At 48.2% G+C, this 19,267-nt stretch overlaps 1 protein-coding gene across 1 annotated transcript in view; it reads right to left on the bottom strand.

Annotated features, from left to right (window-relative positions):
• Positions 1-19,267, bottom strand: part of LOC146197764 (carbonic anhydrase 14-like) — a 209,270-nt gene that overhangs the window by 21,517 nt on the left and 168,486 nt on the right. The window contains exons 7-8 of the mRNA XM_084597236.1: positions 18,546-18,697; positions 6,875-6,964 (exon numbers count right to left, since the gene is read on the bottom strand). Coding sequence (XP_084453362.1) covers positions 6,875-6,964; positions 18,546-18,697 — 242 coding nt within the window. The remainder of the gene's footprint in view (positions 1-6,874; positions 6,965-18,545; positions 18,698-19,267) is intronic.

Raw genomic sequence — 19,267 nt, 5'->3', positions numbered from 1 at the left:
GTTGCAGCTTGGGAAAGACGGTTACAATTCGATCGTTGTACTCAAAAACTTGTTCGTACTCCATCTCGACCTGCTCATCCTCCAGTGACTCCTCGAGCTGAGAGTTCACAACGTTTAGCTCAGCATGAAGAGACGTCAGTCGAGCGTGCATGCCATTGGCATCGCTCTGCGTTAGCCCTTCGAGTCGCTCAAGGCATTCCTTGATAACTATGGTGGCTTGCGTACCCAATACCTTTCGTTATTTGAAGAGGCGCCTCATCGTTGAACCAGCGTTGCTGAGTATCACAGAAATTCAGATAACCGGGGGACGAGACGACTTCATGCGACAGCGTTGGGTAGACTTCTTGTCGCGATAAAAGACCACAATGAGGCAAATATCCATGGTTAGTTGATCTAAATTTCTTCTCTTCGCTTTCTTTCCGGGTTTCGGCACCAACTTTATCTGTTATGTCCAATCGTTCTTTAATACGTTGTCGTTAGGAAGAAAAGCAAACGAATGAACAAACAACAACTGAATTTACTGGTTAATTGAAAAAGGAGCACTTTCAAATGCGTCCGTTTCCCACCAAGTTCGTTTAGCGACTGCTCGCCACTGTGTCCAACTCCCACTTTCCTTATTGTCCCCGGTCCCCCCGTCCTCGCCCCGAAGACCCCTCTTTTCTCCACACTCGAGGCTCCGGCGTTGAGCGGGGCCTTCCAGGAACGGCGAGCGCCTGACGCGACCCAGGATGCTGAGCGGCGTCCTCATCGAAGGGGCCAGGGGGTCATAAATTAGACCGCCCGAGTGTCCGAAAGAGCGTGGGTGGTAGGCCAAGTATTCCCCGCGCAGACAACCGTTCTTTCGCGAACAACGTTCACGACAAAATCATCGAAGAAGCTTCTGCTGCCTAGCCATCATAACTACATGTAGGTGCGTCATCATCATCTTCATCAGCCTGACTATCCCCACTGCAGGGCGAAGGCCTCTCCCATATTTCTCCAATTAACCCGGTTCTGTGCTAGCTGCATCCACTTGATCCCAGCGAACTTCTTAACCTCATTCGCGCATGTAACTTTCTGCCGCCCCCTGCTACGCCTTCCTTCCCTTGGAATCCAGTTTGTTACCCTAAGCGACCATCGGTTATCCTCTCTTCCCACTACATATGTCCTGCCCATGCCCATTTCTTCTTCTTAATTTCCACTAGAATGTCAGTTACGTGAGGTCTTTCTTTAACCCACTCTGCACGCTTCCTATCTCTTAATGTTACCCCTACCATTTTTCGTTCCATAGCCTTCTGAGTTGTCCTCAACTTAAGTAGAATCCTCTTGGTTAGCCTCCACGTTTCAGCCCCATAGGTGAGTACAGGTAAGATACTTTCCTCTTGAGTGATGCCGGTAAGCTGCTAGTCATAATCTGCGAGTGCTTACCAAATGCGCTCCATCCCAATCTTATTCTTCTTGTTATTTGCTTTTTATGGTCTGAATCTGCGGTTACTACCTGTTCTAAGCAGACATATTCGCCTACTACTTCCAGTGCCTCGCTACCTAACGTAAACTGCTGTTCCTTGCCGAGGCTGCTGAACATTACCTTAATCTTCTGCATATTGATTTTTAAGACTACCTTTCTGCTTTTCCTGTCTAGGTCGTCAATTATTATTTGCAGTTCATCCCCCGAGTTACTTAGCAAGGCAATGTCATCAGCAAATCGCAAATTACTGAGGTATTCTCCGTCTACCCTTATTCCTAACTGCTCCCATTCCAAGTCTCTGAATACTTCCTCTAAGGAAGCTGTGAATAGTACTGGGGAGATTGTGTCTCCTTGCCTAACTCCTTTCATTACGGGAATTTTGTTACTTTCTTTATACAGAACTTTGGTTGCTGTGCATCCACTATATATATCTTCCAGCACTTTCACGTACGGCTCGTCTACCCCCTGATTTCGCAATGCCTGCATCACCGCAGAGGTTTCAACTGAGTCAAATGCTTTTTCGTAATCAATGAATGCTATGTATAAGGGCTGGTTATATTCCGAGCATTTTTCTACCACCTGGTTGATAGTATGATGTAGCGCACCTGGTGCGTTACAAAGTCCGAAAGGCATAACATTAAATTCGTAAAGGCCATCGGGAATTGCGAAAACGGTTTTTTCTTTATCGTCGTCGTGCATAGGTATTTGCCAATAACCTGAGCGGAGGTCCAAAGTCGAGAAATATTCGGCGCCTTGGAGAGAGTCAATAGCGTCATCAATTCTTGGCATTGGGTAGACATCTTTGCGGGTAATTTTGTTGAGTGCGCGGTAATCAACACAAAAGCGTACCGAGCCATCCTTTTTTCTAACTAACACTGCTGGGGAAGACCATGGGCTTGTCGAGGGACGAATAATATTGCGATGGAGTATGTCCTTTACATTTTCTTCAATTACTTTACGTTCAGAGAGGGAAACCCGCTAAGGCCGTCGGCGAACGATAGGGTTACCTTCAGCAATGATGCGATGGTGCGCAACACTAGTCCGTCCCAGTGGTGGGGAAGTGGCATCAAATGTGGCTTGGTGGTGTCGAAGCAATGTCAGCAGTTCTTGGCGTTGGTTCGGCGTGAGGTTAGGATTAATAGTCTCTGTGAGAACAGAAAGAGAGACGTCTGGCGAAACACGGTGCTGAGGCAGAGGGGCGGTGAGCACCATCAAGGACAAAGGTTGAACATCCATCATGCAGGGGAGATAAGTTCCTGTTGGAGCACGAGGGATTCATGTGAAGTGTTAGTGGCCGCTATTGTCGCTGAGCTGTTGCAGAACCTCATAAGACTAGACGGGACGGCGATACCGCGTGCAAGATGACGATAAGATGGTGCGATAAGTACGTTCCCGTCAGTGATGTGGTGAGAAACAATGATAAGCAGTTTTTCGCACTGAGGAGGCAAAACAGTATCAGCGGCGGCAACGAGGGGATGATTTCGTTCAGAAACTTCAGATGAAAAATCACTGTCTGTCATATGGATAACACGGTCGCCATAAGAAAATAACGCCGAAGCGGTTGACAAAAAATCCCATCCAAAAATCATCAGATGCGCACATGGTGAGAGCACAGCAAACTGCACATGATGGCGGACGCCATCAATAACAACTCGTACGGTGCACTTCGCTAAAGGGCGCAAAGAAACGTCATTGGCTCCACGGACTTCAGGCCCATCATATGGTGTCGTCACTTTTCGCAAACGGTAGCACAAATCAGCGTGAATGACAGAAATTGCAGCCCCTGTATCAATCAATGCTTCGACCGGTAATCCTTCGGCGAAAACAGAAATCACATTATACGGGCGATCAGGAGGACTTTTAGTGAGTTCGCAGAGTGCAGTTTGACCTCCGGAAACTGCAACGCTTAGTTTTCCGGATGGCGGACAGGGAGAGTTGTTGCGGGTCGGAGAGGGGAAACTGAGCGGCGGTATGGGGATAGGGACCGGCGTAGGGATGCATGGGTTCCACGAGGCTCAGACGAAGATTCTGGCGGTGGGGATGATCTTCGAGGTGGGCTTGGAATAAACCGGCGTTTATATTATGATGTTGAAGGCATGTCACTTTCGAAGGTGTCGTAACCACGGCGCTCGTTCTGAGGCGGCAACGACAGAAGCGGGATATATGTCCTCTAATGCCACCAGTAATAGCAAACTGGTCGGGAGGGGCGTCAAGGTACGTAATAGGGTGGTGCAGGTTGAGCCGTCGCTATTGCATTGACGTGATTGTAGGTTGGTGCCGGTCGGGGCGGGGGAGCCAAAGGAGTGGGGGATGCTGCGATGTGCGCGTAAGTCGGTACTGGGCGGGGTGCAGGAGGGTCAGATACCATAGGTTGGGTGATTGTTGCCAGCTCTTCTTTGATGATGCTGCGGAGACCGGCGTCATTAGAAGTTACGGAAGAATGATCGCACCCGTGTCGACAGACAGGCTTGAGGGCCTGGAGCTCCTCGCGGATGATTGCTCGAATCATTGCCCGCAGATCAAGGTCAGCAGAGATCGGACCGGTTGCGAAGCCGGGCTGTAATCGAGAGGACTGCAGCTGGTCGAGGCGTTGGCAAGTCGTAATAATTAAATCAACACTTGAAGGATTCTGGGCAACTAAGGTGTGATAAGCCATAGAATTGATCCCTTTTAAGACGTGGTGCACACGTTCAGGTTCCGTCATGGTGGGACTAATGCGCCGGAAAAGTGCAAGAACAGCCTCTATGTAAGACGCATATGATTCATCGGGGCCTTGAAGACGGGAAGCGAGCTTGTTTCTAGCGATCTCAGTCCGAACTGCCGGGTCGGCGAAGTATTGTCGGAACTGCTGTTTGAATGTGGGCCAGTTAGTTGTGTGGGGCTCGCGGTTGATGAACCAATTCCTGGCGACCTCAATAAGGTAGAAAGAAACGTTGAGAAATTTCAGAGCATCGTCCCACCTGTTGTAGGCACTGCAGCGTTCATAGGTGTCAAGCCAGTCATCGACGTCTTCATCGCGACGACCAGCGAACAGCGGCGGGTCGCGCTGTCGTGTGGGCACAGTCGGAGGGGATGGTGCAGCCGATGTAGAGGGTCCGGCCGGTTCGTGGGTACTGTCGGTAGACATAGCGATGGTGGCAGTTGCCAAACGGCGACCGGAACGTAGTTCCAGCGAGAGGCAGGGCCCAAGGCAGCAAAGGGATCAAATTTCACCTCCACCACTTGTAAAAGAAGGCTAGGTTGAAACGGCGAGGACAGCGAAGCCTCGTCTAGCGTTTTAATCCGATCACGAACCCAGGCGCGCGCCGGAGCCCGCGCCGCGGGACGATGATGATGGTATGTACAAATGAAAGAAGAAGATCATGGCATGTACAAATGAAAGAAGGTTTACAGAAGGCTAACAATATGATCGATAGTAGAGTACCGTTTCCGAAAACCTGCTTGATCTTTTGCTTGATTGCAGTCTAAGGTTGTCCTGATTCTATTAGCGATTACCTTAGTAAATAACTTATACGTAACAGACAGTAAGCTGATTGGTCTGTAATTTTTAAGGTCCTTAAAGTCCCCTTTCTTATAAATGAGGATAATCTTTGCATTCTTCCATGGTTCCGGTACCGTCGATGACACCAGGCACTGCGTATACAGGGAGGCCAGTTTTTCTAGCACGATGCTTGTACAACTTTCAGCGTATACCGCTTATTTACCTTAATTACAATGCCGGCTACCCTCTCACTGATGCTATAGAATTCATCTGTATTACCAGGAATATCCTTATTAATAAGGAAAGCTACACCTAGTTCTCGTCTCTCCGGTGAGCCTCGGTAACACAGTACATACCCGTCCTTCAGTGCAGTATATGCCTCATTTTGCCTCTTCACCTCACTAAGCTGTATATTTCATTGCATACATTCTAGTTCCTCTAACAGCACTGCTAAATTAGCCTCACTGTTTGGGGTTCTACCATTAAGCGTTGCGAGGGTCAGGTTTTTAATGGTGGCCTGTCAGTAGAGCCAGAAATTCTTAGCACCCCCGCTGCGTCACAGGTCTGACCGCCGCCGCGGCAAGTCTCTTCGCAGCCGCTGGCGACTGAGGGCCGGGGTTTTGTAGGAATAATCATGGGGGGTTGTGGCACTGTACCAGGGTGGCAAAATTCTTTTCTGGTGAGGGAGTGCGTTGTGGAAGATGTTCACCGGGAACAGGTCGCCCTCCAAAACTAATTTATGCGATTCCATTGACACGCGGTATTTTTTTTTAATCCGATGAAGAATTGCGCGGCACCGGGATTCACACCACGGCCCTCTTGCATGCGAGGTGGACGTTCTTCCTCTACTCCACCGCTGCACACGGAAATAACCAGCAACAAAATATCACGCTTAGTAAAGATTTATGGAAAGACTGCAGACTCTATGATTCCGTCCAGAGGTCACTGCCATTTCGGATAGAAATCAAGATCAAACGAGATTTTGCAAAATATTGTCACGTGGTGGTGACGATGCTGTAGACCACAAATGAACAGACAGCTTGGTGTTGAACTGGAATGAACTCATTTTGGGCTGACTTGCGCACGCAAAATAACTGAGCAATTCGGCGGCGATAGCAACAAATGTGCTCGCTGGACGCCGAAAAGGGAATGGCTGTGGCACGCGCCAATGCTCAATTTAAAGGCGGTGAGTAAACATCAAGATAAAGCCGCAGACCATGACTAGCATAACCTGGAACATTGCAGAAACACACGCGAGTAGCCGGAATCTTCAAAATACACCTCGACGCCTCTTCTGCGACAAGAAAAATGATAAAGCTGCGTCTCGCGACAACGAGCATGAAAAAAAAAAACGAAGAGTACCGAATTTATCCGGGTGCTACAATCACTGTGATAAGGCCTCATGCCAGCGGCTGTAACAAATACAGATTTGAATGGTATGCGGCAGTATATTCGAAGATGACCGTATTTGCTTCAGCCTGCCACGTGAAAAATATTGGACTATTGGGCCGCGCAGTCTGCCTCTTCCGCTATACAGCGACACCAATGGGGTTATCTCACACAAAAGTTTAAAACGCCTTAGCCTGAAGGGGGTCATAAAGGAGGTGAAATAAGGAGAGGGGGGGGGAGGGAAGGGGGGAAGCGGGCCTGACTTGCTCGTTTAAAGACAGCAGTTAGAAGAGTGCATCTTCAGACTCATGGGCAAAACCGCACAGGTAACGATAAAGGACATACATTTCGTACATACGGGCGTCTATAGCGCAAGTATAGTTCACCGCAACTCGCAGCAGAAACACTGCTCTGGTGCAGTGTCGTGCGCCCAGTTTCGGCAAGGAATCGCGTGATCGGTTAGCTAAGTTTGTATGGTAGTTTTGCTGCGCTCGTATGGCAACGATGCGGCGACTGTTGGACAAAAAAGTGAAACCGGTATCTAGCTAAATGCCTACCTCGAAGAGGATGACAAACATAGCCAACCCTTTGTCGCGCCGGAGGCAGTCCGTGGGGGTTGGCTTCTCGCAGGACATCAGTAGCTGTAGCTGCGCAGGAATGTCAGGGACAAACATCTAGGTTAACATCAAACCTGACCTCCTCTGACAACACAAGGGGAGAATGGGTAGGAGAGCATGTCTTTAGCACATGATGCAGCGCAAGGAAGAACCCTCCTCCCCGCAGCGCATTAATTCTAAAACATTTTAGAGTGCACTACTGAGCTTCTCTGTACTCACGTTTTATTTTTTTCTCCTTTTAGAATTACACAAGATCAGGGAGAGGAGGAGCGGGAGTATATGAGTTAGATGCGATTATGCAGTTGGAACCTGAGCTTAAGCCAGCCAGTTTATTTCGGTTATTTTTCCAATAGACCATGATTAACTCAAGGAGTTAGCGTTTATGTGGGATGTGGGATGCTATTTACTCATTGTTTTTGTAAGCTAATCAGGAATGAAGGGTGGCATCGAGAAACCTTTTTAGGAGATCAAAAATTTATTTTCTTCTCATTACAATTGCGTCATTAGCTTTAATTACCACCCACAAGGAGAGCACCACCGCTTTATGATCCTCTCCTGTGTACAATCATGTACGATAATCCTCTCTGCAGGAACACATCTTCAATATGACAGCGAACACTTTAAAGGCACAGTAGTCCTGGGCCGAGGCTTAGTTATCGTTGACAGCAGATTATACAATGAAGTCATTGAAGCCTCCCTTGACATGATGTCGCGGATATACATATATATAAATATCCTTAACTTACTTCTCGCACTTATCAATTCGTTAGGGCACACCATATATAACAAGTACTAGAAGTTGAACATCAACAATTTTCTTCAAACAGTCCAAGACCTCCATTAATTGCGCGAGCTTTTGTCGGATACGCATTGCGAAAGTACACTTTTTTCAAACTGCACTACCGGGTAAATGTGTTGTTTAACGTATGTTTTAATTAATTTGCTTGGGGTATAAGTATGAACAACGTTTAATTTCCACGTACAAGTTTCGGCTGATCACAATCCCCTGCAGCTTATCGGTGATGCGGTTTTATTCGATAGCGAATGTATTTTCCGGTACAGTAACCTAAAAAAGAAATGTCCGCATGTTATAAACGCTTCGTTTTCGCTTTTTCACAATCTCCGCCCTTAATTTTTATAAGCAGTTCTCGAATTTTTCTTGTCTTATATTTACCTTAGTTATTACCCACTGAAGCGAAAAACTACAATATCTTGTGCGAGTCGATGAGGGATTAAAAGTGGGACAGTATCATCCTTTAAGGACGTCAGAGCCCAGTGGTTGTAGTGACCATGGGCTCGAGATATCATTTTTTACTCACGCCTCTCGGCTCAAAATATTTTCACGGGATAAGTCATGGTTTTCCCTAACAGCACTCAATTGATGCTTACGGGAGCAGTATACGAGCACAACAAAGTTTTGAAGAAGTCTTTAGGTTGCTCAAGCAAGCGTCCTTACAACTTTTAGTCTAATTTATCCTGAACACTCCACTAAAACCTCATATCTTATTACACTTCTACTCACTTCCGTTCGCAGCAAGCAGCCGACTTTCTCCTGTCAAACATTCTCCAGCTTCTAAATGATGATCTCTTAATAAACTAGCCCAGCAAGTGCTTCTATTGAACTACATCTCCTTCTTAAACCACCCGGAAAAGCTTGATCCTTTTTGAAGATGAAGGGGAGAACGTGGTCGTTTTTCAGTACCTCATGCTGCCAGATATATCTGTTGTCAGTGCGCCCACTACATTAGCGTTCAAAGCGAGCAAGCTCACTTTTTGACTTCTCCGCATTCTTTCTACATCTATCAGTAAAAAGTTTTCTTCTAATCTTCCTGCTTCTCTTTCTGCATCTGCAGATCAAACTTGAAATCAACAATGCGACATTCCGAGTAAACAAAACTGTCGAAGGTGAAATTTCCTTTTGCTAGATTCACTAATGCAGCAGGTGAACTATCAAGCGCCGATGTTATTGTAAACAATCGTGACCGCATTTCTTACTTTTATCAGGGCAACAAAATATTATGTGACAGCGTATTGGGCCCGTTCGGCTTTGCAATGGAAAAAAAATGCGCCGTTAAATATAGCGAGTTTGTTGCCGTTAGGGTTCGAATTCGGGCTCTGGAGGATACGCAGCGCCTAAATCACGAAGGTTCGTTGGTAGGAAGCGTGTTAGAGGGGAATCTAGTGAACGTGTTGTGGTGCGTTTGGCTTACTAACCAGGACTCTTCAATACTACCAGTTGCGAAACTTCCCATATGGCCCATGTATCGAAAACGGCGGTATTGATCGGTAAAAATTCCAATCTATACGAATAGTGGCCTGCGGCTATTAAAGGAAACTGCGTCTAAGTTGCAAACATTTAGATTTTAGATAAATGCGCAATCGCCTAGAAAATGAAATTATTTGAAGGCTAGCACAAGGAAAATTCCTTAGGTATAACCGCCCTAGAGTTAATCGAGATGGAAAAAAAAGAAAGATACAAGCGGTTTTCAAAAGGCAATCAATGACGGCAATAGCAGAGAGCCTCTATGGCCCGCCTCTAGATGGCTCGACAATTCATAAACATCCAAAAAATGCACACAAAGCAAGTCAGTTTTTGATGCGGAGATTCGCAACTGGTATGATAAAAAAAAACTGATACTGATGTCTCTTTTTGAGATATCTACTGTTGTTTCAGTAATAATGTTTAAACTTTTAATAATTTAAACAAGAAAATATGTAAAATGTATTGAGCGAATAGGCAGTGATAAAGGTGTTACCGCGTCTACTCTTTACGAAAAATCTCAAGCGTCGTCCCAATGTTTTGGCGAAATCTGTATTGTTTACGTCAATCTACTGCTTCGCATCCATCGTCAATGCCAAATCGTGAATTGTCTCTACGAGTTGCGTAGTGATGGAAAGACCTGTTCTGAATCCGTGCTGGTTTGGGTAAACATTTTGTTTGTAGGTTGTGGGATTTCAACATTTCCCTCGCCCGCATGACGTGGCGAACACCGTCTCTTTCTTACGCGCAGCACTAATGTTTTCCCTCCTGGCCTCCTTCCCCCGGCGTTGTGGACGAGAGGCCAGAGGTGAGAGAACGGCCCCTCGTTCCCCCTCCTTTCTCATCTCAGCGGACGGCAGCTTCACCCAGGGTGATGACGCCGCGTCGCCGTAGCGCTCGGATGCTGCTACGACAGGGAGGAAGAACACAGGGCGTTCCCAATAAACAACTTGGCCCGCTGACTATGTTTGCCTCGGTGTGGCGTTCTTCACGGCCATGGGTGTGGTCAGATCTAGCGATGTGGCCTCGGTTCTCAGAGCGGAGCCGGAGCCCCGTGAGAACCCCACAAAATGGCGCACGAACGTGGGGCCTCACTGGCAATCCAGATGGTGTGGCTAGCTCACGAAGAATGGTGGAATTATACGCAGTGAGTCGTCCGAAGTCGGCTGGGCGATCCTGGCCGGTATGCCAAGCCTAGCCCGAAGGCAGGGTGCGATACGCCTCAAGTGAAATCGCAGGTGTGGTCCGCCGAACCAGTCATTTTCAAGGAGATCCTGAGCTACTCGTCAAGCTATGTACTGCCAGTTGCCTCTACCCCCTTACACCCGCTCAGGAAAGCCGGCCCGTCGGTCCATGCTCACGATAAGTGCCCATTTGCCTACCTCCGCCCAGAACCGCCAATTCGGTAAGCCCGTTGGCTCCAAACTGCGCTGTCCGTACGGAGGAGATTGCGAGTGAGAGCGCTGCCGAAGCGCGCTGAGCACAGGTTCAAAGTTCAGCGGCTCAGGAGAGTCGAGAGCCAAGTTCACTGAAGCGACGTCGCATGGATATGCGGTGAGGTCACTGGCATTCGGCAGGTCAGTTCACGAGCAGCCAAATGCCGTTCGGAAAGGGAGCGTGAAATATAGTCACCTGTGCGATGTCACTAGGAGCCGTGGTACACCAAATTTGCGGAAGGAGGTCGCATCGGGGAGTGCCCTGTTGCGGAAGCCTCCAGAGCACGCGCATCTCGAAAGAGTGGGGCGCCCACTTGAGCTTGAGTTCAGCAGTCAAGTATGAAGGCTCGTATTTTCTTTATTTTGTCGTAAGAGGGCCGCTAGTCTTATTGAAGAGACAGACTCCCGCGAAAATCCAGGCCAATTGCGCTGTGAATCCACTTGTACTGTGGTTGGCATTAACTCTAGTGTAGCTGGTATTGCTGCGAGTGAGTTGGAGGCTTCCTGTTGGTCTATGATTAAGCTTTGCTACAATACGTGCTAGGCAATGACGCCTCAAATGAGGGCAGAAAAGCCGTTATTCGCAAAGGAGCGAGCACCGAGATCGGAATACAGAGCCGCTCTAGGGTGAATATGCGAGATCCCATAACTACCGGAATGTGCACTGGCGCGCCATTTCCTTAGCTCTGAGCATGAACGCAAAGGTCGAGACCAATGTCAACGACTACGCAAAGCGATTGCGCGAGACTATGGCCAATGCCAATGGGAAGGCGAACCGCAGCCGCGGTAAGGATATTGCAAGTCCGATGGCTAGTTATGATTACGCACTAGCGACGTGACCGCGAGATTGCGACGAGTCGAGCGCCGGGATGGGTAGGACCGTTAGAGGTTGCTGAGATTCTTTCGCGGCTGCAAGCTTAAAGGCCCGAGGTCGGGCGGAATTGGCGGACCCATGCCAACAGTACTTCCTTTGAAAGTAACAGTAGAAGCGGACTCTGCATGCGCTGAACAGCGCGTAGGCAAGCGATCCCGAGAGCGGTCTCTACGGGCACCGCTGCAAACGCGAAGCCAGCGCAGTCGCTGCGACCACGGGAAAAATGCCGCGCACGTGCAACCACGCAAGCAACGGCTCTGTAGCACCCACAGTCAGCGAAATCGCTGAAGGATGGTCAAATGCTACACATGTGAGATCATGCGCACAGCTACTCCGTGGGCATGGCTACAACACCCTCAGTCAGCGCGATCGCTGAAATAAAGGGGAGTGCTCCGAACGTGGGAGGTCACGCACGCAGAGCAGCGCCGGCGGCGTCGGCTGCCTGTGCAGCTTGAGCTGACCACGGACAAACGCCAGAAGTGCGAGCTCGCGCGCGAGCGGAGCGAAGGGAATGTAGTCCTTTCCGCGATGATACAGTGCTGGAGGTAGGCGCAATCGCCTAATGTCAACCGCAAGGACACGAGAGGTCTCGTGTGAAGTTATCCGGCACGTGTCGATAGACAAGCCGGCGACGTTCCTTTACGCGAGGCCTGTGCTGAGCTCGTTCAGAGGGACCAAGCCCGTCGACTGGCCTTATTTACGACACCGGCACTCCGGGTGCACGTACGGGCCACGCCGTTTGCGTTCAGGTGGCGAGAGCGGCGGTGATGTTTAGACAGCGCGCCCTGTGGTTGCGCCAGCTTAGAAATGTTCTTGGAGCAGCTCGCATTCGAGCTCGACCGAATAACTGGCGAACTGGAGGGCGAGGATATAACAGTGCACTCTGGCCTCTCCCGCCGCCGTCTGGGATTTCCCGGACTCGAAAACGCCGGTTCGACCCTGGTTGGAGAACCCGGCCCGTGTAGATACGAATGCTGGAGTGGTTCCTGCACGCGGAGCCAGCCGACGCGAGGGCGGCCGTCCCTGCTTTGGCCGCCTGTCCTGGGGCATGGACCTGCTGAGGGATCAGCCGTGCAGCCTCAAAGGGGAGTACGACGGACAGGTGGAGGTCGCGATTAAGGAAGAAAGGGTGTGAGAATTCAACATTTCCCTCGCCCGCACGACGTGGCGAACACCCTCTCTATCTCTCGAGGAGCCCTCATCTTTCCCCTCCTGGCCACTTCGCTCCTTCACCCGGCGTTGTGGCGGAGAGGGCGGGGGTGAGAGAACGGCCTCTCCTTTCCCTCCTTGCTTATCTCAGCGGAGAGCAGCTTCACCCAGACAGACGACGCCGCGTCGCCGGAGCACGCGGATGCTGCTACGACAGCGAGGAAGAACATTGGGTGGTCCCAATAAACAACGTGGCCCGCTGGCTATGTTTGCCTCGGTGTGACGTTCTTCACGGCCATGGGTCTGGTCAGAGCTAGCGGTGTGAACGCGGATCTCAGAGAGGAGCTGGAGCACCGTGAGAACCCCACAAGGTGATGAAAGATGCGCTTCGCTTTAATACGTTCCATAAGTTTACAAGAAATCGATGTAATCGATATTGGGCAGTATTTATATAAGTGTTCCGTTTCCCCTTTAAAGACCGGAATTACTACTGCATTGCGCCAATCTTGAGGCACAAAATAAATGTGCAGAGATTTTTGAAAAATAAGCTTAAGGCATCAAGACGCCCACTTGGCATATCTTCGGAGGAACTGGGTTGGTATGATGACATTGCCTTGCTAAGCAACTCGGGAGATGAACTGCAAATAATGATTGATGACCTAGACAGGAAAAGTAGAAAGGTAGGCTTGAAAATCAATATGCAGAAGACTAAGGTAATGTTCAACAGCCTCGGGAAGGAACAGCAGTTTACATTAGGTAGCGAAATACTGGAAGTAGTAGGCGAATATATCTACTTAGGACAGGTAGTAACCGCAGATCCGGACCATGAAAAGGAAATAACAAGAAGAATAAGATTGAGATGGAGCGCATTTGGCAAGCACTCTCAGATTATGACTAGCAGCTTACCGGTATCGCTCAAGAGGAAAGTATTCAACAGTTGCATCTTGCCTGTACTCACCTATGGGGCTGAAATGTGGAGGCTAACCAAGAGAGTTCTACTTAAGTTGAGGACAACCCAGAGGGCTATGGAACGAAAAATGGTAGGGGTAACATTAGGAGATAGAAAGCGTGCAGAGTGGGTCAGAGAAATAACTCAAGTTAACGACATTCTAGTGGAAATTAAGAAGAAGAAATGGACATGGGCAGGACATGTAGTGCGAAGAGAGGATAACCGATGGTCGCTGAGGGTAACAAACTGGATTCCAAGGGAAGGAAAGCGTAGCAGGGGGCGGCAGAAAGTTAGGTGGGCGGATGAGATTAAGAAGTTCGCAGGGGTCAATTGGATGCAGCTAGCACAGAACCGGGTTAAGTGGAGAGATATGGGAGAGGCCTTCGCCCTGCAGTGGGTATAATCAGGCTGATGATGATGTTGTCTGGTAAATTGGCCTTCTTAGCATCCAAATTAAGAAGCTGCTGAAATGCGCCTTTCTGTGTAATTATGAAGTCATCCATCCGGTTTATCAACAAGCATTCTGAACTATGGTCGATATCATATTTGGTTGCGGTAAATACGGATTGAAAAAAGCGAATAAAGTGATTTAATATATGCTCCCTTTTATATGTACTTACCTGATTTTCGTGCTTGATCTCCTGTGTTCTCGCCTTCCTATCACTAAAGTATCGCCAAATTTTTTGCAGTAACGTTTTGAGGAAGCGGGTAAGCGCTTCACCGAGCTTGAACTCACGACACACACAAGCAACCGAGCAGCCCAGCCGGCCGGCAGAGCAAGCGCTTGGCAAAGCCGCGGCGTGGCAGTCGCCGTAGGTGGCCGCTGCTCCCCGGCTGCGAGTGTAAGCTGCTTGACGTACGCGTGCTCCCTCGCTATCTTTCTAGGGATGATAAAACGTAAGCGGGTAGTACGTGTGGTATTCGATTTTATGTTCTGCAAGCGCTGCGCAAGTCATGCAGGGCGCTGTGCACAGCAAATCTCGCTCATGCTCATATTCGGCTTGCGCCGCGAAGCTGCGCTCTTCGATAGAATATCTTGCGTGTTTAATATCAGTATGCAGCTCCTGTAGGTGCAACGATTTAAAAAAAGAATAGTTGCTTGTTTCTCGTTTGTGATGTTAGCACAGTGATATAGGGTATGGATATCGAACTATCCGGTTGTTTTTTCCGCCATTCGTAGTCTTCGATTGTGACGCCACGTTTAGCTAGAAAAGTAAAAACAAAAAAGGAGGCAATAATTTTCACTAAAGTGCAGGTATTCGTGTCTATATGATGAAGTGATATCAGCCAACGTCGCATTGACTCCGCCTACTCCCACATATAAGTGCGAAATGGGTTTCGCGATTGTGACGCCAAACTGAATGTCTAAAATGTTCACGGATTGCAACTGCCTCAAAATTTTTTGCCAATGGGAAATGAGTGATATAAATGCTTCCTAGCGTAAGATACCCCAGAACGCCTTGCTATTACCAGGGGCTCTATTATTACGTAATGTGCCTAAGAAGAAATTGTCCTTCTACTTGCATTGAACCTTCCGCTGAATGTTCACCCTGTGTGGCTAGGGACTTCAGCAAGGCCTGGAAATCTCATCTTTGCGAAAGTTATCTTGTGTTGCTGTTGAAGGCCCCATTCCAACATCTTATTAGACGAGTTACGGACGTACGGCCCCCCACTGCCAGTGGACATTAAGGTACCAACCACCTGGCTAGATAATAGCGAGTAACAAAATATAGTTCGCAGTCCAAATGCTGCGTGTCCACATTCTGTTTATTTCCAGAACATATAGCTGTTACGGTGGTCCTATGCTGTTCCAAGAAAGAAAAACTTTCGTACTCAGAGGAAAGTACTGCCGTGTTTTCGAGCTGTGGGAATGACATTCTTTCCTACACTTCGCTCATTAAACGAATAAATTGTTTGCAGGTTAATGCATGCACGTAATTACCAAAGCGGAATACGTTATGCAGGTTCTATAAGTTAACAAATAGCGCGAAATACAGTATGCAGCATGTTCTTCCTTCCATCTTTACGAAGCGTCGCAACCAAGTCGGTCGTCGTCACAACAGACGACTGGGAACCGCAGGAATGCGCCACCCCGTCGGGGTGGCGCAGTGTGAACTTCTCGGGCGTCGTTGGCCATTCTCCGTGCCAAAGCCCCAGGGACTTTGACCAATTAACTTTACTGCCGGAAACCTTTATGAATTCTTTTACAGACGACATGGCCTCGATTACCCCTTCGCGATTCACTGCGAATACAGCCACATCGTCCGCATATGCCAGCAGCTTAACTTCTGCAGCTTGCAATTGGAAGCCACGAATTTTGTCGTTCTCCGTGATATTCGCAAACATGTCCTGGGTGACAACACCAGTAAAGTACTTGGGAGTCCCACTAGATAGTTATCGCGATAGCGAATCGTACTGGAGGGCACAGACTCAAGCCACGCGGGAAAAGGTGGAGGGGTGGAAAGGGCAACAATTGTCAGTTTTCGCCAGGGCCACAGTGTGCAATATGTTTTTTATGCCGGAGTAGTGGTACGTGATGCAAGTGTTGCATTGTGCAAGGATGAACGTACAGAGACTGCACGGGATATTTGTCATTTTTGTGTGGGCAGCAGAATGGGAACGATGTAGCCGGACCAGTTTGTTTAGGCGGGTGAAGGACGGTGGACTGGGTTTGAGGCATTTATTTCTACGACAGATTGTCAGCAGATTTCTTTTTGTTCGCGATGTAAGAGATTCATTTTTGCGTACTGTGTGCCAATTAAGGCTCGGAAATACACTGCCGGACTTTGTTGTCTCGACTGAAGGTGTATCGGGATGCATTTTTGGTTATTTTAGAGTTGTCACGAGTGTGCCATTCCTGTCTGTTCGATTTTCTTATGAATATTTATCTTGTGTTAGCAGGAAGAAGCTGTACAAGGATTTGTGTGACGTAGTTCTTCCCATACCAATGTACAGGGCCTTATACAGTGGAGGACCAGGACGCGACGTACTTAAGCGGGTGAAGGCGATGCAGGTGCCGTCAAATGCAAAAACTTTTTTCTTTAAGTTACACACGGAAACACTGCCAGTAAAGAAGTTCTTGGAAGGGAAGAAGTTATTTTTACCTTGGGGTTCGCATTGCTTAATTTGTAAACAGCCAGAAACTATAGACCACTTTTTCCTACATTGTTGGGAAAGGGTATACTTTTGGGATATTTTACAAAGGACATTAAAAAAGGAATTTCCATTAGACTCGCATGGTATTAGGTATTTGCCAGTAGAGAATGAGGATGGGGTGCCATTTGACCTTATTAGGCTAATGGCCCTCCACTGTATTTGGCGCTCGAAAATGGCAGGATACTATTGCGATCCTGACGTACGGCCAGCACGGATCTATTTTCGGGAAGGCATGAATAGATATATTGAAATTCAGAAACTTGCTCCTGAAGCTCCCGAGTGGCTCGGAAGATTGGAGCCATTAGTGATACTAAGAGAATTTTTAGCATGACGACGCCACAACCCACCTGGCTGATTGTTGTATCAATGATTGCTCATTGTGCACTGTAAGTGGTTTTGTGTATTGTGGTCCCTGCCGAAGTCAGGCAATAAAGAAAAAAAAAAAAGTCGGGGTGGCGCAGTGGTTACGGCGCTCGAGCACTGTTCCCGAGGACGCGGGATCGAATCCCGGCCTCGTCGGCAGCTTTTCGATGGAGGCGAAAAGTAAGGTGCCCATGTGCTGTGCGATATCAGTGCACGTTAAGGAACCCCAGGTGGTCGAAATTTCCGAAGTCCTCCACTACGGCATCTCTCATAGCCTGAATTGCTTTGGGACGTTAAACCCCACAAACCAACCAAACCATTTCCCGTTTTACTTTTCCGACGCGCCAAACGAGCAGAAAAGCAACTATTCGCACAGTCGTTGCAACTACCGGAGCATTGTGCTGATATTATACGCGAAGGCATTCTAACGAAGAGCGCAGCATCACAGGGCCAGCCAAAAACAAGCGTTGAGCAAGCACTGCTGTGCAGACCGCCTTTCGTGAGCACAGCGCGCCAAAGGCGCGAAATCGGATGCCGATACTCGCTTACTTTTTATCATCCCAAGAGGAGAGCAAGGGAGGGTGCTTACGTCAACCAGCTTACACTCGCCGCCGGAGAGCAGCGGTTAGCGACGGCGGTGGTTGCGCCGTCGCTCGGCCCCGTGACCGTTCCGCCGGCCGGCGGGACTGCTCGGTTACGTTTGGCAAAGACGGTACCTGTCAACGCAGTGTTGTGTAGTTGTCTTAAATTGCTGCAACAACTCCTCGACTGAATTCTTGACGAGGTTCCCAACTAAGTGCTGGTACACTACGAGAGCGGCCAGATAATGTTGAGCTTGTCTATGACAGTATGTTCTCAGAATCGCGCCTGCTGTATCACTGGTTGTTTGAACTGTGCAACACTCATTTTAGGGTGTCACAATGATGTGTTGATTGATCTTGTGCTCGCACCCTATCACTTGGCGCATTTCAAAACAGACGTCTGTGTGAACGATTATCCTCCTTCACAAGATCATTATCAAACAAAGTTCTGTTGACGCACCCGTTTCCTTCAGTAGTAGTTCCAAACGTGTCAAACGCTGTACAAATTCACTTGACATCTCGTCGTTTATGCCATTTTTGGATTGCTGTAAGTTTTCGTTCTTCCCTTTTGCAGCTGAACTGTGGAATAATTTAGATTGCGCGTTACTCCTGGGAATGAGTTTGTGCGAGGACTGCCTAATCATTTGATTTCCTAATTCTATCTTGTATTTTATGAGGGAATTCTTGTACCCCCTTTTCGAGTTATCTACTTTTGCTATTGTTCTAGGTGAAAATTTTCCGTACTCATAGTCGCAATGTCTCAATGACATGGGATAGAAATATTTATAAATAACAACTATAATTAAAAAAGTCAATTCTAAGTATAATGCCCAATGTCACCACCTCGGCAGCGAAGTTTCGCCCGTCTAGCGTGTGCTCCGAGCCCTTCTCGCTGGTCTCGTTGCCGAAGCGGAAGACTCCCTTGGACAGCGTGTAACGCGCGGGCAGCGGGCCTCCGTACGACTCGAGGTGAGCCTCCTCAGGCGTGATGTAAACTGCGCCACAACGCAGCGACACACCAGTCACGCCTCACTGTTACCGCGGGTGCAAAGCGGTGAACTTTCCGGTGGTGAAGTAATTTGTAACATACACTATGTAATAAAGCACTCACCAATTCTTTCAAGCCTTAAAAGCTTTTAAGCCTTTCAAGCCGGATGTTTTTTGACATTCGAATATTCTAGTACAAATTTTATTATAAGTTCTCCACTCTGTCCTGACGCATTCTACAAAATTTGGGCGCCGTACGATAATCCGTTCACGCGCAACACGGCTTTAAAATATGCCGTTTTCATGGCTTAAGTTGAGAGTATTTCTGCGGGCAACACTGAGTTACAGACGTCACAAACAGTATACGGGCGTTACTGTCCACTTCTCGCGTGATTATGAAATTGTGAGGCTTATATTGAACTACCTCAGACATTTTATGCAGTGCGTCATGATTTTCATACTTTAATTTTACCATCCAACGCACGTATGAGTGTTTTTCTAATACTGAGTGTGACGTCACCATTTCGTCAGCTGGGACGTAATTTCTGGTCGTGAAAGCAGTTTCGGTTTTGATTTGC

Source organism: Amblyomma maculatum, chromosome 3 (genome assembly GCF_055883805.1).
Source record: "Amblyomma maculatum isolate TAMU_Amacu chromosome 3, ASM5588380v1, whole genome shotgun sequence".
NCBI classification, from domain to species: Eukaryota; Metazoa; Arthropoda; class Arachnida; order Ixodida; family Ixodidae; genus Amblyomma; species Amblyomma maculatum.
This window is presented reverse-complemented; position numbering and strand designations above follow the sequence as displayed.